This window comes from Caloenas nicobarica, chromosome 6 (genome assembly GCF_036013445.1).
Source record: "Caloenas nicobarica isolate bCalNic1 chromosome 6, bCalNic1.hap1, whole genome shotgun sequence".
In the NCBI taxonomy this organism is placed as follows: Eukaryota; Metazoa; Chordata; class Aves; order Columbiformes; family Columbidae; genus Caloenas; species Caloenas nicobarica.
This window is the reverse complement of record NC_088250.1, coordinates 24,552,492-24,576,926: the sequence shown is the minus strand read 5'-3', so window position 1 is coordinate 24,576,926 and position 24,435 is coordinate 24,552,492. Positions and strand designations below refer to the sequence as shown.

The following is a 24,435-nucleotide window of genomic DNA, read 5'->3' as shown; positions in this document are numbered from 1 at the left end:
ACAGAAAGCCAAAATCTTTCAAGCGTTATCGATAGGGTGTTTTAACACAGCAAGTCAACTCCTGACAAAGTTGTGAAGTAGAAACCGCACTTTGTGAGAGATCTAGGATGTGCAGACAGGGAAAAGGAAAAGGCTGGTATAAGGAAGTCAAAGAGCTTTAACACTGGTGGTTAGATCTGCTGGTCTGATAAGCTGGCTTTGGTGCAGAACCAAATAAAGAACAAAGATGGCTTTGCCAGCCCTGTTGGCAGTTCAGCTTTTGAGCCAACCTCTCCCTCAGTTTGGTTAAGACCACCAAAGTGCAATGCAGGCAACCACTGGTCCTATGCATCTCAGCTGCATCAACTCTGTGATCTGGATTGCCCCAGAGCCACAAGTGTGAGAGAAGGCAGATGTGACAGGAACGAGGGACAGACGTGACTGATGGCGGGCTAAGAATGAATCTGTGGACCCACAAACTGAGATGGCAGCTCAAGGAATAGCTTGAGCTGGACTTACTGCCAAAATGCACCAGCCTTGCCCCCACAGCTGTTCCTTCCCCGCACCCAGTGTCCCCCTCACAAAAAAAAAAAAAAAAAAAAAAAAGAAGTTCAGATTGCTTCTTTTACCATAGCGGCTGATTCATGAAAGTGGTAACAAAATAACATTAGGCTGTCAAAACAATCAGGAATTAAACAAACTTTGGTTTTCCATACACAAACTAAGACAACTGCAGTAAATACCTGTGGTACCTGTGTCTGTAACAAAGCCTTACAAGTAAGGCAACAAGCAGCGTGCACAAACCTGCCTGCTAAAACTTTGGCAAAATCCCGTGTGCGTATCACATGCAGCAATGCTGCTCTGGCCTTAGGATCAGATTTTCCTTACAACCTTAGCTGAAACAAGCCCAAGTCAGTCTTTTCTCATTCTTTAAAGGATGATGTTTTAGTAGATGCTTATCGCTTACTGGATTCAATGCTTTCAGACTGCTGAAAACATTCTATTTTCTCCTCACAAATGACAACATTTTCTAAAATCCTTGTGCATGCACTTCCAAAAAAACTGTTTACTTAGCCTGTTTTATCATTTCCCGTTCTTCTTGAAATCTGAAATTTTTATCTGAATAATGCAGACAGACGAGCTAACTCACTTGTACAATACTCTACTTCCCTTGCATTTTGCCTTCTAATTTGAAACTTCAGTATTGCTTTGAACCAAGATGTAAACTATTTTTTGTTAACTACAGTTTTAACTCATGCAGCTAGTTTTTAACTCTGAGAGATTTTTAATTCTGAGATAAAAGTGGGTTTAAGTGGTTAAGAATGTCATTCAGATATCTGAAACTCAAGCAACATGGTACGACTTATTCTAAAATTAAAATGTTGGTGACTTCGCAATGCATGATAATTAATGATTCCTTTTACATGCAGAAACTTAGTTCTGAAGTTCAGTTACAAATATGTAGCAACAGTATGCTGAGCAAATGTAGGATGCTGTGCCTTGGTGCATCTTAAAAGTTAAAGGACGTAACACTCCAAATAGCTGCTGGGGTGAATGTCTGACTGCATAATGAATCATTTTCATAGACACCAGAGATCATTGTTAATTCTGAAATGAAAAATACAAGAATTAGATAACACCTAGGAAAGCTTCCAGATGTACTGCTAATACAACACTTTAAATATATGAGGAATTTGACTGCCAAGATGAAGTGGTCCTGGCAGCACAGACAATAGTCTAATTCAGACGTACAAACAGCTACAGCTCAATATTGCAGAAGCAATACAAGTCGTGCTTGCAGCAGGCACCGATGTATTTAGAAGCCTGTGCAGCCATCAGGCCACACGTGAGCACAGCTGGCACACAGCTGCAGGACCTGGGCAAGAGACCGACCCTCTCTGGCAGGTGAAGGGACATTTCACTTGAACCACATCTGGTGCTCTGTATGGCTGGTGACGATGAACACCCTGTCAAACACCAGTCAGAAATAAACCTCTTCATTTGGGCACAGAACCCAATTCATCCACAGCTTTATTAGTCACGTTCTGGCCCCTGGTACAAGAATTCAGGTGAGGAATCGTGCTCCTGAACACATTGGAAAGTTATAAAGGAAAATACTTTTGATAAGTACACTTGGAATTGATAATAACTATAAAACACTGCAGTGAAAGGGAATCTGCCCAGCTAATGGATAACATTTTAAGATCAATTAATCTCTTGGCTCTACTTACTGCACAACTATAGTCCTCAGCAACTGCTTTCAGGTTGTCCTACATTGAGGGCAATTTCAAGGAATTCTATTTTTAATCAGAACATACAGCTCCACTTTTCTCAGCAGCAATCCTACCTTTGCAGGTTATCAACCTGTGCAACCGCTGGATGTTCAACACTAATAATCTTGTAAGTCATCATTAGTTTGCTACAACAGTCACAGTAAATTGAAGTTGAAAGACCACACATTTCATTTCCTAAAAGAATAAACCAATTATTTGAATTTATGCATTTTAATTGGATTTCAAAATTAAAATGGGACAGCAGAATATTGGAATAAGGACTTCCCAGATGAAAGGGGAAAAAAAAAAAAAAAAAGAGTTAATTTAGTAGGAAAGATAAGGCCACATAACCACTCACACTACCTAGATAAAAATTCTGCAAAATCCAAGCCACAGAACTTCATGGAGTTATTCCTGTTCTGAGTGATATTTTAATGGTTGAACTCTGCCTTTCTGTACACTAAACTTCTGCTTAGAAATAAAGACAGAAAAACAACATCTACTCCTTTCTAAAACTAGAGATCTAGATAGTTTACCAGTCCAGTTTCTTGCCAAAACAAACACTGCTGTTGTTATTAATCCAGAATATCAATACTAGTATTCACATGAACATTCCTGTAAGACTAAAGAAACTACTCACACAGTAAATGACAGGCAGAACTTTAACACAAAGCTTTATCATTCTGAATAACCTGCTCTGTCCTCAGCTTTAGAGAATGACTTAAATGTATATAACTATATATAAATATATATATATACACACATGCATATATAAGCTATTTAGTCCTAATTGCTGTAATATCTGACCCACTTCTGGATGTTAGTACATTTCTGTACAAAATCTACGGGAGGTAGGAAACTAGTATTAACAAACACCTTTTGAAGAGCCAAACCTAAACAATCTACCCAAGATTATCCAAAACATTGCTGACAGGACAATTTGAACTTCATGTTACCATCTTAATCCCTTTACTGTCCTTGAATAAACTTTACAGATGTGGCTGACCCAGGACTTTTATTATCATCCAAGACAAGGACTCAACACAGAACTTATTTCAGGGGAGGAAGAAGGTAGAGATGGAAACCAGCTCTGAAGATTCAGTAATTTCAAAAGAGGGTCACCAGAGAAGCATTACACCAAAAAAGGTCTTTTGATACAAGGACAAAACATGCAGATAGGTTAGATCTTTCATTCTATCATCTTATATATTGGAATACAAAACCATACATCAACAACACTACAACAACGAAGTTGCAAGTGAAACATTAAAATAGAAAGCACAAAATGGTCAGGAGCTTCAGAGCAGGGAATTCCCAACAACGCATCAGAACATGTAAAGAATGGTTACAGGAAAAGCCAAAGTGCCTTTTCTAATGACTAAACCATTCTTCAGCCCTTTGTGACTTCCCCAAGACCACGACACTGCACACCTGAGAGATCTAAGAACAGTATGTTTGCTGGCAACCTGACAACGTCTGGTTCAAAACTTAACCTGATTTTGTCACTACAGCAATTAAAATATCAACATAACGCTGAAACAATGAATGACTTGGTTAACCATTTCCATCTTGCATTTAACCTCCACAGGACTGTGGAATATTGGAACTGGGAATGGAAGCAGCTCCTAGGGAACTTCAGACAACCAAAAAAAACACTGTATTCTTCTACTGGTGCCATGGTGTGCCCTGAATTTCACTATTACCTTTAACCAACCGAAATTCTACATAGTGAATTGCATCTTGGTATTCTTCATCACAAAAATTACTCAAGCTTTCAAACACGCTCTAGAGCTCCTCAGCACTGCAGGACTCTGCTGGTTTTCTCCTTTCAAAAATGGTCCCTAATTCTGGAATACTTACATGCATACGTGTGCATTGGAAGCATTGTTGCACTAAGACAATAAAGAAACAGCTATCATTTATCTATTAGTTTAAGCTAAACACTGCAGAAATGCTTTTTTAAAAATCCAGTTTTGGTAAGCACTTCTCATAAGTAGCATTGAGAGCTACATCTCCTGGAATGCTGAAGAAAAGCCAAGAACAGTTCCTGTTTCAAAGGTTAGTAGCTAAGCAGTTGTATTTAATACCTAACTGAAATGGTTTTCCCAAATTACATAGAAGTATTATTAAATACGCACAAGCACTGTCGTAATGAGGATCATGTAAGCCAAGTAGATTGGATGGAATAATATTAAAGTAATTTAAATACCGTTTGATTCAGCTGAATGTCAGTCTAATATTATACCAAACGTAGGATATGCCAAATATTCATCTCAGGTTTGTCACTGGGGAAATTCAAAAGTCTTCTGGTTCTCTGTCTCAATAAGCACTTTTTCATGTCAGTAGTCTCACTGCAGGCAGTGGCACCACTGGGTATGTAAATATGCACTGGCATAAGCAAGAGTCTTAAAATTCAGGCCCACAGTTTTAGAACTCTTCTTGAACTCATCTGGAGGACAGACCACTAAACACTTCAAAGGACCTCATCCTGCTGGCAGCTGCTTTCATACCAGACAGAAATCTGTGGGACTGTGCCTGGCTGTGCTGAAGCCCAGGTTGATCTGGTGGGGGTGTTGCCTTCCCGGGCTCACAGGAGGCACCTTCCTGGCCACGCGATGCATTCTCAGATGCCGAGCATACCCGTTCTGTCCCTCCTTCCCACTGCACAGCCACGGTGAGCCAAGTTAAGGCAAATTTCTACTGTACATGACTTCTCGTACTTTAAAGAGTTTTATGTCATAATAGATTATCGAAAATCATAGATAAGTCAATAGCTAAACTAAGCCAGAGCAAACATATGCATGTAGCAATACAAATGGTTTAAAGTGGATCACCATGGCTGTCCTCAAAGATGGGCACACAGGCTGCACAGCTGCCAGTCACCTGCAGCAGCCCCAATAACAGGGTCTCCCTCACTCCAAAAGTAGCCCTGAGAACAATCTGTAACACAACTGTTTAAAGCATTATTAGCAAATTATACATGTAAGTAGAAGAGAAAAAAAAACATGACAAGACTTGAAACTAATCCATAATAGCATAAAATATCTTTTGCAACACACCAACCATCTTTTTAGAGCTCCGTTGAAGGGCACTCCAAAGCCTGCGCAGGCAGCATCGCACCTGGTGATGCCAAAAAGACATTACTACTTCCAAAGCAGGAAAAAACAAACTATGGTCTCGTGAAAGAAGGCTGAGTGAAAGAGTCACAGACTTAAAAAGTAAAAAGAAACCTCTACCACTTACCCTCCAAGTGTGCTAAAAATAAAAGGAAATCCAGAGCCTTAAATCAGTGTGCTCTCTGAACACAACCAGCGGCAACAGGGTTGCACAATAATCAGTCTCCCTGGGAAGGCTGGAGGTTGTTTGCCAGAGGGATGCATGCAAAGTAAATTTCAGGTCCTCCACCACTATTTTGTGGGGGGTTTTCTTCCATTCCTCAGTTTTAAGAATTTTATATTTTTGTTTATGGATTTGTAAACAAGGATCTGCATCTGATGTTACTCTCACCTGCCTGGAGTTTTGAGTGATTTCAGATTGTTGCAGTGGCACGAGCACAACCTAATGATGTTCCTGTGGGTCAGACAAACCCTAGAACAGGATTCTGAATCACCTCAGAGCAGTCAAACCTCTACAAACATTGCTTCAGATTGTCAGAGATAACTGGATACTCCTCCACTGAGCCACAGCAGCGTTCCTGGGAGCTGGCGACACCTCAGGCATGAAAGAAGTGTCCTGCAGGGACCAACAATCCTGAGAAAAGCTCCCAGTAACACCCAAAGTCACACCTGAATCCTGGATTTCATTCCCCAAGCACACTAAAAATGGAAGCGCCACACAAGTACCTCGGCCATCCTAAAGGACTGAATTCTAACATTGTTATGCCGTAGTAGCCAGATGACAATATATAAGCTGTAGTTAACCTAAGGAGTCATGTTTCCACTTCCTTGAAGCAAAGCACCATATGGTAGAGGAGATTCAGATATAAAAGAATAGAAAACAATAGAAGGTAAGGAAAGAAATAAATCCCCTTCTCATCTAAGTGGAGAAACAGAAAAAATGCTTAGAATAAGGTGTGAAAGTACCACTGCCAATGAAAGACACTGTCAAGAGACGGACTCAATAATGAAATAAAAAGTTATGTATATTCAGCTGCTGTAAAGAAGTATCTCATTTCACAAACAGGTCAATGTCAGGCTAGATTAAGTCTGATGTTCACCTTACCTGCTGTTTCTGCTGTTCTTCCACCAAGTAACCAAGTCAAATCCAAGGTACCAACTCAAGTGAAGCCCAAACGAGGCTCCCCAGGACGATGCTCTATTTCTTTCCACTGCAACCTCACCAAGTTCTACAGTTCTACCAACAAGGTAAGTAAAATCAAAACACCTGCTCTATTTGGTTGGAGGTTGGAGGCCTGTATCTAGTGGAGTGCCTCAAGGGTCAGTTCTGGGACCAATACTATTCAATATATTCATCAATGACTTGGATGAGGGAATTGAGTGTACTATCAGCAAGTTTGCTGATGACACCAAGCTGGGAGGAGTGGCTGACACGCCAGAAGGCTGTGCTGCCATCCAGCGAGATCTGGACAGGCTGGAGAGCTGGGCGGGGAAAAATTTAATGAAATATAACAAGGGGAAATGTAGAGTCTTGCATCTGGGCAGGAACAACCCCAGGTTCCAGTATAGGTTGGGGAATGACCTATTAGAGAGCAGTGTAGGGGAAAGGGACCTGGGGGTCCTGGTGGACAGCAGGATGACCATGAGCCAGCACTGTGCCCTTGTGGCCAAGAAGGCCAATGGCATCCTGGGGTGTATTAGAAGGGGGGTGGTTAGTAGGTCGAGAGAGGTTCTCCTTCCCCTCTACTCTGCCCTGGTGAGACCTCATCTGGAGTACTGTGTCCAGTTCTGGGCCCCTCAGTTCAAGAAGGACAGGGAACTGCTGGAGAGAGTCCAGCGCAGGGCCACAAAGATGATTAAGGGAGTGGAGCATCTCCCTTATGAGGAAAGGCTGAGGGAGCTGGGGCTCTTTAGCTTGGAGAAGAGGAGACTGAGGGGTGACCTCATCAATGTTTATAAATATATAAAGGGTGGGTGTCACGAGGATGGAGCCAGGCTCTTCTCGGTGACAACCAACAGTAAGACAAGGGGTAATGGGTTCAAGCTGGAACACAAGAGGTTCCACTTAAATTTGAGAAGAAACTTCTTCACAGTGAGGGTGACGGAACACTGGAACAGGCTGCCCAGGGGGGTTGTGGATTCTCCTTCTCTGGAGACATTCAAAACCCGCCTGGATGCCTTCCTGTGTAACCTCACCTAGGTGTTCCTGCTCTGGCAGGGGGATTGGACTAGATGATCTTTTGAGGTCCCTTCCAATCCCTAACATTCTGTGATTCTGTGATATTTGACACATCATTTTTCTAAAGCAGAATACTTTAAACAAATAAGACACACACCAGTGATTTCCTAAACTACCATGGTTATGCAAACAACAACTGCTTTTATGACGACGTATTATTATGCATTATACTATTATCTATTTGTACATATCTGTAACCATCAGCTTTTATTTTGCATAGACTATAGAGCTGATATATCCTCATTCTACATCAAATTCAGAAAAAGACGTTAAGTGCTGTAACTGTATTTCTGTTTTGAAGAGCTTGTAATACTTCAAAATACTTGCTGGATATTTTTAAGCCAGTGCATCTTAGTGCATAGGTTAGGCCCTAAAATTAGTATAAAGTTTTATTGTTTAAAAAAGTCAATTTACATAAACTGTAATAAATCTTACTAAATTTAAACTGCTATAAATAACTAACTTATACTGACATGAACCCAGTTGATCTTGAATCTGTCTAAAGCAATCCCTCACCAGCATTCAGTTACTTCAACTGCAGTTTAAAACTACTTTCTGTGTCAATACACAGCTGCAGCTACACTTTTAACCACAGTGTCTTGAGGAAAACAGAGCTAAACCTGTGCTAATCCCAGTAACCACCCCTACAGCACATGATTTTTTGTTAAAAGGCTTGTTCTTATCTAAGCCACAGTTCCCCCCCACATTTCTCCTCTATTTGTAACTCATCCCTTCCCTTTCCTGTTGCATCAGGAAGCTGCAAATACAGTGGCTTCTGCAGGGCTGTTATAATTACCACAGGACACTGCAATTCTGAAACATATGCAAAATAACTAACAATTATTTCAACAAGGTTTCTGAGAGCATTTAAATGTGGTTCTGTTGGCTTTCTAGAAAACGTCTGACCAACAACCTTCATCCAAGATCAAAACACATCCATGCACCTCTTCATTAGGACTACAGCTTTCTAAGCCTTCACAGTGTCCCTAAGTAAGCTGTTTTAAAAATAATCTGATGTAGAAACAAGGAAAAACATTCATAATTAGCTGGAAACAGCCGTGAGCGAAAGCCATTAAAAAGAGTTCCTATTCTCCACTGACTTCTTTTGTTATATACCATCTCATGTAACAAGCAAAGATCAATTTTAAGGAAGACTTTGAAGATCAAAAAAAATGCAGCCCAAAACAGCTATCATGTCAAACAACCATTATTTTTATTTACTTGGTTGCAGCACTGTGCGGATGTTTTAGGAGCCATCTCAAGCTCTCAGGAAAGGATTTTCCCCTCCCTTCCTTCCTTCCCCTCTCCTCCCTGCCAGTAATCCTAGTTTAAAGGACCTAACCCTTCTGAAATGTGTTAACTCAAGCAAAATTTTTTAACAGTTGGAAGTTTCAGGGGAAAAAAAAAAATGAACCCAAAACAAAACAGCAGATGTTCAAGACACAGACTTCTATTTTCCCTTCTATGTGAAGCTTAATGGCAAAGATACAGACTTTAAACAATGACACTTCCAAAGAGACAAAAATATATTGTTCAACCTGTTAGAAACACTAAACAAAAACTTCAAATTGCTAAATACAGAGAACACAATCATATTGCTTTTCATAATTTACAACATCATGCCTGACAAGATAAGGTGCTTCCTTTTACTTCTTTCATTCACGTTTGTGTTACAAATATAGAAACCCACTGACTGAGCAGTTTTGCTCCCTTGAGAGTAAAAGAGAACTTCACAAACATTCTTACAGATGCACTTAGAAATTTAAAATAGCTGGTACTTAATATAAGAGCTGTCTTGTTAAACCCAGGTAGATCCTTTAACATAGTATATAATGTAAATGGAAACAGACTCTGTCAGCACAAGCTGATGATACAGAACAACATCATTCTTACGGTTGTGAAAGAAAGAAACTAAAATAAACTAATCTCATTTACTTAGGTAACGCAAGATACCTATTCATTTTTAGGCTCCTCAGCCTCTTCCACAGCACCGTGTGCACACACGAGAGGTGTAATGTCAAATCAGTCTGGTTGCTGGCTGCATATGGAGCTGCTTGTTTTGAGTTATGACCGTGCTCAGGTCTTGCAAGTTTAATGAGGTTCTTTCTCATACACAGCGCCAACTGGGAAATAATAAAGTAGGATTACAGGTGTAGCTTCTTGCTACTTTAAACCTACAGATAGAGTGAAAATCTAATCTACATTTCTAGCCTTAGATCGGCAAAAGCTTTCTTCATTTAACCATCATTAGAAACTCAGCATAATCTTCAACCTTTAATAAAACCAAATCTGTGTCATGGCGCTTGATGTTAATATGCATGAAAAGATTAATCAAAAACTTTGTATGTCTCTCTTTGCACAGGCCAAACACCAAATCAGTGTTAAATTCCTCACGTGCAGCTACACCCAGTTAATCTGCTCAAAAGCAGCAAACTATGTAAATCTCCTTACGCTGGTGAGATAAACATTACACTCATCAAAAGGTAACAAGAACCACTGTTACTGGGCAAAGCTGTTAAAAGGCACAGGCACGCTGGGTTTCCCAAGCACCCAGGCCGTGGTCGGTGGGACCCTGTGCTCGCCTCCATCCCTGGCCCCCAGAGCTGCTGCTGGCTTCCTCTTGGAGAAATTTGAGAGCAGAGACACCTCCCTGAACAAAGCAATTTAAAATCCCTAATCAAATAGCTGCACTAGCTCTGTGGATTCGAGGAGCAGCTGGCAGGAGGAAGCCTAATTTTCCATTTACGATAATTCTACAGAATGTAGAAATATTTACATCGGAGGAGTGCCTCCAGATTTGCACGAGAATAACGAAAGTGGGAGGAGGGACGGAGAATCATCACGTTCTCAGCACACAGAAACTGAGAGCTAAGAAAGCCTGCATTAAGCAGGATGTCGTATGTCATTTTGTTTCCTTCACATTACCGATGCACACGTGCATTCTTTGCATAGCACAAGTAACCTTGTTAGTAAAAATATTAGTTTACATCTAACTTTTCCAGATAGGACACATGGCCATCAGTGCTGTGATAGGTTACTACTGCAGATACTGTATGGGTTCCATTCTTTATCTAGACCTGAATCTGCATTTCAAGACAATTCTCAGATGAGTTGCCACTCATTTAAGCAACATCTAACTTTTAAGCCTGATAAGAGTATTTTAATATGCTTGTCTACTCATAACACAGGAAATCCTTTCGAAAATATAACTTTAGAGACCATATTTTAGTGTTCTTACAAGTATTCTGAAAGAGGAAAAAAAAAGATTAGGCACCACCCAATTGAACCTAACCTGAAACCAAGGATGTCGACTGGCTCCTACATGCCTGAGCTACACATCGAAATAGATACAGCAGATAACAAACGCAATACTATAAGCACAGATTTGTTTATAAAACAAAACACAGTTCTTTGGGAAAACAGAGTATGGGCAAAACTCTGGACCCACTGTAGCTAACTGGTATTTTGTCAATGTTTTAAACGGAGACAGAATTTCACATTACATTACAGTCCCTTAAAGAAAAATCAAGAGTATTGCCTTGCCTTTTAACCACAGATCACTCATCTTTCCATCTGAATCTGCTGCAGACTCCTAAAAATGTAACAGGAAAGTACTAAAACTACAGTGCTCTTATACCATTCTAATATCATGTATGTTACAGTACTAATAGAGACATATAAGCTACTCAAAAGATTTTTAATTTCATTTTAAAGTTATTTAATTTTTTTTCAGCTTCATACACTACGTGCTGTTAGCATAGGAAACCTCATTTCCCCTTTCAGAGATGATGGTAGGCTACTTTTCCTACACTAACAGTACCTAGTCTTTCACACTAAAGCACAATTACAATTCAATTGTCTGCCTATGGGTTACACAGCACACACGGAGACTCAATCTCGACTATTCTTAATTATCAAGAGCTGAAAAATTAGGCTCACAACACTCTTCAGCCCTGTTTGACATCAGCTCACCCCTGCAGGTGAAGTCTGAGTGAAAGGGAGATCAGAAAGTCAATCTTTAAACAACCTTACTCTACATGAATGAAGTTAATAGGAGCTTTCCATGGACTTAAATGGAGAAAGGCGCAGGCCCTTGCTCCTTATGTAGGAAGTGTTTGAGCAGAGAATGGCTACACACTAACAAAAGAAACCTTTGGTACCCAGGGTCTTAAGCCCACATAATACCCCCACATTCATTTCTTTCTCTGCCTGTTGGAAAAAAAAGGTCTGTTTGTTTTTCCGATTCAGTCAGCCCTTTTAGCTCTTCCAATCTAAGGAGTGCACTGTGAAAAGAAGAGCATCTTATCAGCCTGCTCCAGACCAGCCAGCAAACTCATGCACACACAAAACACAGCCCTACCAGCAACAGGCCTCCACGCGCTGCCCTCTGCTCCTGCCCACACCCTGCCGAGCACCCAAGGGGCCTTTGTTAATTAATGGTCCTTTCAGGTAGAGTAAGAAAATAGTATCTAATAAATTGGCTTCATTTACCAACTATGCAGAAGCACCAGACAAGATCATCAGTGTGGGTGTAATGCAGGGCATTTATTAAAAACAAACCAAAACCAGCACACACAATAAGCTTGTTTTATTATGTATGGACTTGAACACTTTGAGTACAAGATACAAAGATAACTCCGCACACTGTTAGGCAACATCTTCAGAGTGCTGCTGAGATAACACATCAGAAATTCCTATCAAAATGATATTTCTATAAAATAAGGGAGGAGAAGAAAGGAAATAGCAGTTTTCATTTAAGCTTCAAGAAAATATGAGTTTAACTTTCACTGTCGCACAGGTTACCCACGCAGATCACATGCCATTCCAACAATACACCACGAGTGCAAAATTTCAAAGCCCATTTCCCCATTTTTTCTATGAAACTCTCCACTGTGTGTGGCAGCAAGATCTGATCTGCTACTTCTGCCCTTAATGAATTCTGACTCTGAGCAAAACTGGACAACTCCCCCAGTGTTGCTAACGGAGCCCCTCAAATTACTTGTCTCAGCTGCTAAGAGCAGCAGACACAGAAGGGTTTTTCCTCACCTGGAAAGAAGCCTGCCATAGTATTTTTGGCAAGCTTTGTAAAGCCAGGAGCTCGTCAGTGACCTCTACTCCATTTACCCTCTAGCACACAAACACACAGCACACTTTCCAATGAACTTATTTTGGTTTTTTATGAAAGAATCCATGAAAAATAACGCAGTTTGCAGTAAGTAATGTAGCATTAATGCCAACGTTTTTTTGGGGAAAAAAAAAAAATTAAAAGCGCAGCCAAAGAGACAAGGGCCCAGCAAAGCTGTAACCCAACTATTTCAACCATTTTACTTCCAGTGACTAAACAAACAAACAAAGAAATACCTCTTTCAGTACCGCTCCATAGATACGAGAGCTCCGAGCTTACTGGAGCGATCTGTCTGCACATAAAAATGTCACAGGATTTCCCTTGGGCGCTTCAAGGCGGGGGGAGAAGGGGCAAGCCTGAAGCGCGGCGGCGATTTTTGGAGGGTTGTTTGAAAAAAATAACGCGCCGCGACCCTTTCGCTCATTTCACACCGAGCGAAAAACATCCAGCCTGAAGTTTCGCTTTGCGGCCCGTGTTGCAACACCGGGTCCTTTTCTAACTTGTTGCCGAGCTCAGCGGGGCCGCAGCCGCCCGGCCCTGGGCGGCCGCACGCCCCGCACCGCCCGGCCGGGCCCGGCCGCTAAGGTCACCCGGCGGAGGCCGCCTGGGCACTCGGCAAGGTCACAGCGCAGCTTTTACGAGAGGAAGAAAGGAAAAAATAAGGAAAAAAAAAAAGTAAAAATAGTTTCTTTTTGTAAATCCCAGCTCCCGAGAAGCTATCAGGCTGCAAGTTGCAACTCACGCAAGTCGCCACCCCTCTCCCCACTCCTCCCCCAGCACCTCGGGGGGGTGTGAAGGGAAAGCGGAGGTGGGGGAGCCACAGCCCCCCCCCACCACCTCCCCGCTCTTACCTGCTTGCGATACGGGGTCCGGCTGCTGCCCGCCGCGCTGCTGTTGCTGCTGGGGAAGATCATCGCCCCGCCTGATCCCCGGCCGCCCCTCGGGATGGGGAGCAACTTCGGCGGCCGCCGGGCTGCGGCGCGGCGGGGCTGCAGGGCGCTCTCCGCCTCCGTGCCTTCCCCGCCGCCTGCGGCTCTGCGTTCCCCACCCCCGGTGCTCCGCTCCGCGGCGACCCTACCCCGCCTCGGCCGCCCCGGCTGCCATCAACGGGCTCTCATTGACCACCGCCGGCCGCCCCAGCCCCGCCGCTCCCACCTCCCGCCGGCCCCAACCACCGCCCAGAAAGAGGGAGGGCGCGCGCGAGCGCCGAGCCCCAGCGGGGAAGCGCGGAGCAGGCACGGCGCCCGCGCCCCGCCCCCGTGCTGAGCGGGGCGGCGCGGAGCGGAGCGGGGCGCGGCGCCAGGGGCGGCGCGGAGCGGGGCGGTGGGTGCCCCCGCGGCGCGCAGTGGTTGCGCCTCAGCGGGACCGGGGTGGGGGGCAGCGGGCCCGCGGCGGAATGCGCGGCACGCGGGGCCAGGCGCAAGTTGCGCCTGGCCCCGCGTGCCGCGCATTCCGCCGCGGGGTGCGCCCAGCTCGGTCCCGACCCCCGAGGCGGGCCAGGACAGCCCGCAGTTCCCCGGTTTATGCGGGGGGGCCTGCTTTTGGTGCACCGTTCCGCCCTCAACTGCAGGGCTGACTGTTCAGAGTGCAATCAATATTGTGGCTTTTAACTCTCAAGTTTTTCTTGATTAGAGATGGGGAGAGGGGGAGAAACATCCAGTCAAACCCCTCACTAATGCCTCAAAGCAGTATTTGGGTAGCAGAGGGAAATTCTGATTTTCTTCACAAAATTTGGGCCTAGGAAACGTCACAGTTCTTAGGCAACAAGATTGAGACACATGGAGAAAAGGGGTTTCCAACTTCCCTGACGGGGGAATGTAAATGTAATAGAGTACTGCATTGTTTACACTATGACATTTACATTCCCCAGTGATGCTGGTAATCCAGTTTTTAAGGAGTCAAGTTATAGTTCTGTTAAGCCACTGAGTTTCTGACTGGTGACACTGCAGAAGGCTTTCTGGTATGGACATGCGTCATCAGACACCTTTTGGTTTCTCTTCCTCTTTCTGGTAATACCATGGCCATAGTCTCCCACACACAAACATGACAATGGGAAACGGCTGGGGGAAAAAAAAATGCCAGGTAGTTCATTACTGAAAGGCCAAGTAACATAGCACCATATGACAACGCCAGTATCTGCAAAAGCCATAATCTTCAGTTACTCAGTGCCCTACAAATAATCACCAAGTATTTTGGTATCCTAATATATTGCCACCACAGATCAGAGCCCATCTGAGTACAGCTGATGGTAGGAGAGCACCGTCACTTGGCAGAATTACATTCTGCATAACCTTCCTTTTTTTCCTCTTTCAAGTTCTAAAATGGATCTCTCTCAGTTTGGCCTGGATTTGATAACACAAGTTTAAGGGCTGCTAGTACTGGATGAAAAGCACTGCAGCCACACAGTGATTACTGCCATTGAAAAATGTTTGATGGAATAAATTTGTGCCGGCAGACTTTGTGCCAGATCAGGTACCGCCTGTCTGTACTATCCTAACTTCATGCTGTTTCATGGACCATTTGTATTCCCACTGCTGGCATAAAGTTAGCACAGAGGCTTAGAGCTAGGATAAAGTCATATTCCCTAGTCTGGTTAAGGCTGCAGCCTCATGCCCGCTTTACAACATCAATTGGCATCACTGCTGAAAAACGCAATGGTTCAGCAAATGATTCTGGGTGAAACCTTTATTTTTTTTCTCTGATCAGGTTAGTTTTCTTCAGATCATTTCCTCTGTCTGGTTCAGCATGTGGCTGTGCTACTGCTTGTGCCAGAGTAATGGAGGAGGTAGCATGGGAGTAAACAAGCAGGGGCAAGAGGGTGGATATGACCGTTTGTTTTGGCAGCAGTATCAGATGTTATTTGCTTAATATGTTAATGTACCTGCGGCTCAATTTGATAGAAATGGAGCTGTGTGCTCATGCCTTCCCTAAATGTGCTACATATAGTAGGTGATCTGTGCTCCAGTCTTATAGTCCCATGGTCACAGATGACACAACCCGATTCAGTGCTGAAACAGTGTTTTAAAGCAGTATAAATGGTAACAGTGACAGGCTACTTCTGCTCAAATCTGTATTCCCAAACGAAAAATAGGAACAATATTTTTCTGCACAGTATTCTGGTCACCAAAGGGATGACAAAGCTTACATCTGCTACACCTACAGGAGGGCTTTGTTCGCTGGAGATGCATAGAGTGACCACACCTTCCCCACGCTGGGAAAAGCTTTTCAAAAGCCATCAATCATCCCTTGCTTCCTTCCCTCTCCTCTTCCTGCCCCATCCCCCAGGGAAGAGGCTGGAGGATGTAAACACTATATGCTCGACTGGGCCTATTCTCAGTCACTGTCATACCAGGGAAGGCACTCAAGAATATTCCAAAGCAGGATCTGAAACTGCTGTCTTGCCCTCTCTGCCACCACACGTCCCACGACTTCCCATGATTCGGACACAGATTTCCCTCTCTTGGATTCAGTATGTGACACATTTCCCTTGGTTACCATTACTCTCGTTCCTAACATAGTAAGAAAACAGAAAGCAACAAACATAATCCTGTAAATATCTACTAGATCACAATCGAATGTTATCTGCTTATTTATTGTTGTTGAAGAAAAACACATTATAGAATTTTCTGGGAAGACCCTGAAGTCCTATCCTACATGCTAATCTACCTACAATCATTTTCTGTTCTTTCTAAACAGCTTGAGTAATCTGTCTCCGTTTTTGTCTCAAACATAGGAATAGCTGCCTTCCAATAGCTATGACAAGGTTATGAAGAATATAAAGCCAGACTCCTTACAGCAGCGTGGCTGGAGGGAAGGGAACAGCAGACCTAAACTGAAACAAGAGCATTTCTGACGGGACACAAGGACAGCGGGCATTGCCCAGAGAGGCTCTGCATTCCCCATCCTTGAATGTTTTCAAGACCAGACTGTATACAGCCCTAAGAAACCTGGCTTGATCTCTTCGCTGATGCTGCTTTGGGCTGGAGGTTGGACTAGAGATCCCCTGAGGTGCCTTCCAACCTGAACCTATGCTCATATGAAAAAGCTGCTTTGTTCTTACTCCAGAATATAGGCAAAATGATTTCTGTGTAAAACCCTGTATTTGAGATTAAGCTGATAAAGCTCAAGATAATGCCCTTGACTTTTCAGTACATGTACAGTGATATATCAGTTCAACACACTGATAAAAGTTTCCTTACATATTTTCTGGGAGGCAAGAAGCATGCCTTGTTTGCAAAGAACAGTCTCAGTCTTATTCATTTAGCAATCCCTAAACTGAGACACCTAATCTATACAATGCATACAGATGTGATAATTTAAATCATATGTTCAAGGACTTTATTATTAACTGTGTTACAGCAGGTGTGAATAGATTTGCAGGTAGCCAGGCATCTTGCTGCTTACAGTTATAAATGAGCAATTCATTTTGGTCCTGTGGGACAAAGGTGACCATAGGGTCTAAGAAAATCTAAGAGTCTGTAATAATTATGTTCAGAGCTTCTTTAAATTAGCCAGAGTTGCTTACTCAGAAATAAGGAAAACTTTGCTAAGCAGACCTGGTGCATTTTGGAGCTACAATGTTGTAATTACATTGTTCTGTTTTGTTTGGGGGGTTGGTTGGTTGGTTGTGTTTGTTTTGGTTTGGTTTGGTTTTTTACATACAGTTCAGAAATTTAGGTTTGCAGGGAGACTGGGTAAATACAGAAAAAAAGACTTCTCTGGAAACCTGGAGAGAACTGGAAGTCTTCAAGAATCTTTCCAGTAATGTTTGTCAGTCTTAAGAAACAGTGGACTGGCAAAACTAAGCCATTACTTTAAAAACAGTTCTACACATTTAAGCTGCTACTTTACCATTTCTGTTCTAAATCAAATCCATGGCCTCCCTTATTTATCTCAAAATTCAACCTAAGTAGCTATTTCCCCTCAGGGCATTCAGTGTCTCTGTAGGACAGATGGTCCCTCAGCCCTGGATCTGCTTTAAAAGGGAAACTTTCGGTCTATTGCAAAATCCTGTGAGTCCAGGTTGGATGCCCTTAATTTCCTCGCAACCCTGCTCTCCTGGCCACTTCAGGGCCTCCTGAAGACCAATTAGTCGGGGAGTGATTGTGGGCACCTCATTTCCCGACCTTGACTGGACCTAGAAGACCTATGGGCTTTCCACCACAATGCTCACTGAGGATCCATCCTCTCATCACACCCAGTCATATGTAGCAAGACACAAACCAAAGGAGGCAGGAAGCTGAGCCACAACAATGCAAAAATACTTTGAAATACCCTACGCAAGCCCAGGAAACAGTATGCAAGGCTCAACTTTGAGAGATATTAAGCATTTCCTGGAAAGTGTTAATAATGGGGTATGGGAAGCTAAGTATTGTACAGAAGTAGATTTTTAATTTTAGGCTTAAATTCATTTATTCGGGACTGAAAGCAAGAAAAGCATTTATAACAGCCAAAGGAAAAAAGTAAACTTAATTACATGGAACACTCCTTTAGAGATAAATAAATCCCGTAATTAATTGATTTAATTATTATTTAAGTATTCCCAGTACACAGGTAATGAAAAAAAAACCACCACCACCACTACCACAACAACAACCAACCAAACAAACAAAAACCAAACTGTATCTTGCTAAGTGGGGATGAGAAGGAAAGGTCAGTAGAAAAGGGATACAGTAATGCCATTAACATACAAAACACTTTCTATATAAAACCCTCTATTTATTTTTTTTTAATAAGAAAATTTTTAAGAAACAATGACTTTTGCAGAAGTATACGATCTACTAAGAGTGAGGTATTGCACACAGAATAAGACGCCATTGTTTAAGAACGCAGTCTTTAATCACACAATATATTCGACAATAATAATCTCCATGACGATCACAACCAAAAGGGGAAAACAAATAATCTTTCCAAGCTGTACCATTTCAAATATTGGTACCAAGATACCAAATTACTTACATTCTAGTCTAGAATACAAAAAATAAAAGCCATTTTATCACTCATTATAAAATACCTGTGCACACAGCCACTATAACAGGTTTCTTTTGACTCAAACCCATCAGCTCATTCTCTCTGGGAATCCTCCAACCCTCCAACCTGTCTCTGATCTTCCCACCACCTCTACTGTGGGAGTTTTTTCTCTTAAATCCAACAGCTCTCTGCAAAAACAAAAGCAGTTCTCTGCTCCCTTCAGCGCACGCAGAAGCCTCTGCTGTGGCCACTGGGTTTGTGGCTCCCATGACATGTTCTGGCTCCTCCTATTCATTTTAGCTTGCAGTTCATTCCTTCCATGCTTCTTTAAAAGTTCTTCGAAGGACACTTTATAAATTGCACAATTATAAGTAATTGTTGCCATTCCTTCACTGATGACGGGTGTTAAGAAAATGAACATAGAGAGCAACACAATCTCTTGTTAATGCCATGCCAGCATTTTACATTTCGGAATGCATTATTTATTCTTTGAAAGGCACAAGATATTTCCTTTTAGAAGTATTTCCACTGCCAAACAAATACCCCTTTCCTAAATATATTCTGTATATTCCGGGAAGCACAAGTATGAAAGAGAATTACAGTAAAGGATTACTATGTAACAGGAATTTAAGGAGGCTGCTCATAATCAGTAATTAAAACACAGGACAAAATCCAATCTTGATTTGTGGAATAAACTGACTCTAGAAGATCTGAATTCTGCCATTAGCTTGATAACGTTGCCAGACACTTGTTTGAAATGATAAAACAGTCAAAGTCTGTAAACAGCTGCCAGATTTATTATAAAACAAAATAATAAAGTCTGTCAGAAATGAGAAAGTATATTGTTTTTTTCTGCTTTGTTATTAACTATGTAGGAAGTTGTTCATCATTATATTAAAACACGTTTATGTTTTAAGTGAGACTACTGAGAGCTCACTGTTTCAACATGCTTTCTTGACTGCATATTTTTTACATTTTGTGCAGAATAAATTTATGGAACAGTAGAAGAAGAAAGCAAAAATATTTACTAAATATTTTCTAGGAAAAAATTATTCTAAACAGCGGTTTGATTTTTAATGTATTTTACATATTTACATTTTAATAGAAATATTAATAAAAGATTAAGCAAAATCTGGAAATACACAAATATTTTTTCTAAAACTTCAGCATTAGTATGGTTCTAAAGCAGGGTTATATCTGCTGGTTTTCCAACAGAAAAGAGGCTCTTCCTAGCCACCATTTATTCAATTTTGGTGTGCTGGATTTTCTTGGATGAAATTTTTCATCATGCGGGCCAGGCTTGAATCATTTCTATTTTACTAGAATCTTAGAAATAAGAAAGAAAATAAATACAAATACTCTTATGATTAAAATATGTTTAAAGATTGAGAACAGTTAAAGACACTGAAAAGATAAATCATTCCACAGTAGTTAGAGTGGAAGGTCTGACTGAAAATCAGCCAGACATAAATTTTATTCCTTTGTGTGTTGTTTTCTTGGTATCTAAGCCCATGAAATAACTTCGGATCTGTCACTGCTCTGCATTTACGGGAAAAAAAAATTCAGACCCTTACCGGGTCTTTTCACATCCATAAAACGGAACATATACTTTGAAGCCTTGAATGAAACATGCACTACTTGTATTATAAGCAAATTTTGTACTAGAGCAATGAGAAGCAGGTTGGAACAGTAACATACGCTGTATCCGAAATGGATTATTATGGAAAAAGAGGAAAAAGGCAGAAAAAGTCACTTAAAATATGATATGCCGTAAAAGAGGGAGTTATTGTCACTAGTGCACAACCAGGCTTGCAAACTCAAGCCATGGGCTTGAAGAAGAGCTGAGTTAAAACCAGAGCAGATACCGCTGTACAAGCCTCTGCTGCAGACAGCAGCCACACAGGCAGGAGCGACAGGCCAGGCTGGAGATTGTGTACGGTAGGTGTATGTGCATGATTATCTTGGCAAAAAACCACAAAACACAGCTCTTTCCAAACAATGCTGTTGTCCCAAGATGACTCTTCTTGCCTTTTTTTTCCTTTCCCTGGAACGAGGTCCTGTTGTGTTTGTTCGACAAATACTAGTGGTCAAGTGAAGAACGGACAGCTCTACCTGCTGACAAGCACTGTGCAAATTTTTCCTGTCCTCACACACATCCCTGTCAATTAACCTCTTTTCTGACCTGCAAATGTCTTTACAGCACTCAAACTCCCTCGAGTACCCTGACAACACTGTACTGACTCTCTGGTGTCCATTTACATCATCTCGGAGTGTGAGAAACTGATTTCCATGTAGATTTCAAAGGAGCATATACATTGTATCTGTTTCAAAATTACAGCCTTTACCCTCCAAGTTTGGTTTATAATCACATATAAACAGAAAGACATTCGTTTATAATAGACAATCTGATTATAATGACCTAATTTAGAGTATGAAGGGAAGAAACAAGATCATGTGGCAGAAGTTAAGCAAATATTCAATAACGAGTCTGAATCTTATCTCATTTTCAATATCTTTAAAATAAAAGTATCTACATAAACCTTGATAGAATTGTTCCCAAAGTACCTGGTGTAGCTTACATCTCCAACAGGTATTATAGGTTTCGGCATTCCAAAGAAGTCATAAACTGGGGTTTTTTTCCCTAAAATGCACGCTCTACCCCTCTGAGTTTTGAAGTTGCATACTTGTTACATTTGTAGCACCTACACACCCCCAATATAACACAGAACCAACAGATGCATCTTCAGAATAAGAAAATTCTTCCTCCCATGTAAATTCAGCGCTCACAAATGTCACCTGCCCGCTGGCGATGGCAGCACGAGGCCTCCACCAGCACAGCACTTGGCGTCTGCAGTGGGAGGTTTCTCAGGCCTTGGGATTGTCTGAAACTCACAGAGCCCACTCTTGGGGGTGAAAGGAGAACGTGGCTCCTGCAGATGCAGCCCTTCCCTGAAGGGCTATAGGATCCTGTACCTTCAGGTATATGTGGCTGATGCACCATAGACAGGTGAAAAGCAGGAGCAGAACACCAAAGCCATCTTCTGACACACTGTACAGCCATCAGCTGCAAATGGGGTTTTTTCCACTTCCACTGTGAGCTAAACTAGCAACAAACTTCATTGCTATCCCAAGTCTGGGTCTTCACCATCATTTCAGTTCCTGTAATTTTAAATTCAGAGATGATCTGAATATTCATATTCAGTAATCAGTAAGTTAATCAAGATGGCTAGGACAATTTATTTCAGGGAGTAATTCACAGAGTTATTTACTAATTGTTCTATACTAAGTGTTATGGGCTGGCAGCAGCAAGAATCATGGTGGGAAAATATTTCATTGCATCATAATTAAGTTTTATATTTATTTAGGTAAATAGATTCTTAAAGTTGTTTTCAACACGTTCTCTCAAGTTGGATTCAAAGTATCTATCAGATACTGCACAACCATATTTCACAGACTGTTCACCAATATCAACACACATAAATCAAAGATAAAACCTCAAATGAATTCCTGGCCTGATCAATAGGAACTTTACCAGCAGGTCCCAGATTTCACCCAGAATGAAAGCTCTTACACTGTGCTTTTGTGATCTAATGAGTGCATTTAACTGCTCAGCGATGCCGAAAAGCAAGAAATCTTCTGTTCCTTTCCTCCTTCCTGCTCTGAGCTTCATGGTTTCAAGCCCTTTCCTTGATCCTCTGTTTCTTCTGCTTGCTGATTCAACTCACTAACCCAGCAGAAATCTTTCCACTTTTCTTTCTGCCACAACAAGGTGTTGAGTTGGGTCACCGAGGTATCTAACAAGACCATCACAAGCCAAGTGGCAGGAGCACGCAGCTGGGAGAAGGCAAGGTGGGGAAGGGGTGCATGTGTCCCTGGGAGGAGGTGTTGCTGGTGGGGTGGCTTCTCTCAGTCTAGGGCTCCCTCATGGAATTTTACTCAGAACATTTTTCACTGGTTACCATTTTTTTAACCATACATTTCCAGTCAGATTCCAGAAAAGTGAGGTTATTGCAACAACCAGAACCCAGCCATTCTGTGCAGATGCGCTGCAACAGAGTTAGGTGAGCAAATTCAGATAACGCAAGAATTAGGCTGAACTTTCGCCCCTAGTTCCAGCATTCTTTGAAGTTCTTCACTGCCTTGGCAACTCCTTCCCATCTTCCACTATTGCAGCATCTGTCAAAGGCTCTGCATAGCCAGGATTTTCTCCATTCTGGGATCTTCAAAAAGAATTTTGCACTGTGTTCCCCAGGGACTAGATCTTCAGAATGTTTCAGTGCTTGCAGTACAACTTGCTGCACTTATTTCTGAGCAGAACAAAACTCCCAGCAGTGTTTGCTGAACAGGGCTTTAAGACAAAAAAGGATTGCAGCAAATGGCTACGGGAACCTTCTAGGACTACTTACTAGCAGGAAATAAGATGATCTAGCAGGAAGCAAATTTGGATAATTTTCTCTATAGCATTTTAATATGAATCTATGTGAACATGTACCCTTGCATGCACATCAGGTTTTGTGTTACCTATCCATCAAAATTACCGAATAATCAAATGCCCACTTCAGGACTTGATCCAGTTGTCCCCTAATGTAATCCAGAAGAACATAATAAAGACAACTGGGTACTATCATAATATTGCTTTTGACCCTGAGACAATTTACCTTTCGCTATTCTAAACATCATTTAAAAGTTTTCATGTGAATATTTGTTTACATAATTATAGATGGAGCTTTGTCATATTTTTCACAGTTATCTGTCTCTATTATTTAACCTGATTGACTGAACTCCAGTCCAAAATACTATCCAATTATATTTGGTGAAGCACACTCAAAATTATGTTTGGACAAAGAGATGGATTTTGGAGACCCACAGATAACATTGCTGCAGAACACAGGCTCAGGTACTCCAGCAGTGAGCAGAGGTTAATGGCTTGGAAAGGCAAACAGCCTTGCTTCTTATACCTTCATTGTAATCAGTTACTTTACAGCAGACAGTCTCATTACTATAAATTGCAACTAGATGCATTTTTGCCTTGCAAAGGAATTCATAAAAACATGTCAGATCATGTCAGCTGAGATGTTATATAAATCACATTCTGCACGAAGTAAAAAAATACATTTCGCATCCAAGAAACTTCAGCTTGTCTTCTGAGTAGAGTCCACTGTTTCACAACTCCAGAAGAATTATCAGAATTACAGACATCATGTAAAAGACGTGAAAAGAAAGTTGAAAATCTAAGTATGTCTAAATGCTTCCATTTTAATCCCCTTATTCATTATATTTGCACTGAAGTTGCTACTCCATTCCACAGGCAGGTTGTTCCCAACACTGCCTCAGACCATTTAAGCATACGCATTAACTTCTGTGCTTGCATATATGCAATCTAGTGACATTACCTGGAGAAAAAGGAGCATTCTTAAATCTACTGTGGATGTACTGACAAGAGGTCTGAGTGAAGAAAAATCCTTATGTTGCAATGCTAATTTTAACTGCAGGCTCCTGACACCAGTTGATAAAACCTGTGAAAACTACCAACTTTTTTGACACTATTAGGTTTTTAGCTTTTCTTTATCTACGTCAGTGTTCGGTAACTTGAGAAAGGATAAAGCCTTTTTCCTAGCAACGACATACAATATGACAGTTCATGTGAGTAAATCATGTAGGCACATGATTTTGCAGGAACTAGGCCAGAGTGAAAAAAAGCCAGAGTGCTGTATTAATCCCTTGGTGACTATA

At 41.7% G+C, this 24,435-nt stretch overlaps 1 protein-coding gene across 3 annotated transcripts in view; it reads right to left on the bottom strand.

Annotated features, from left to right (window-relative positions):
- RBMS1 (RNA binding motif single stranded interacting protein 1) overlaps positions 1 to 24,435 on the bottom strand; it is a 150,369-nt gene that overhangs the window by 84,292 nt on the left and 41,642 nt on the right. Inside the window, exon 1 of one of the 3 annotated variants that reach the window (XM_065637533.1) lies at positions 13,584 to 13,893. The exons of the other annotated variants lie outside the window; for them this stretch is intronic. Coding sequence (XP_065493605.1) covers positions 13,584 to 13,646 — 63 coding nt within the window. The 5' untranslated portion in view covers positions 13,647 to 13,893. Of the gene's footprint in view, positions 1 to 13,583; positions 13,894 to 24,435 lie in introns of those variants that run through there. 3 annotated transcript variants of the gene reach the window in all.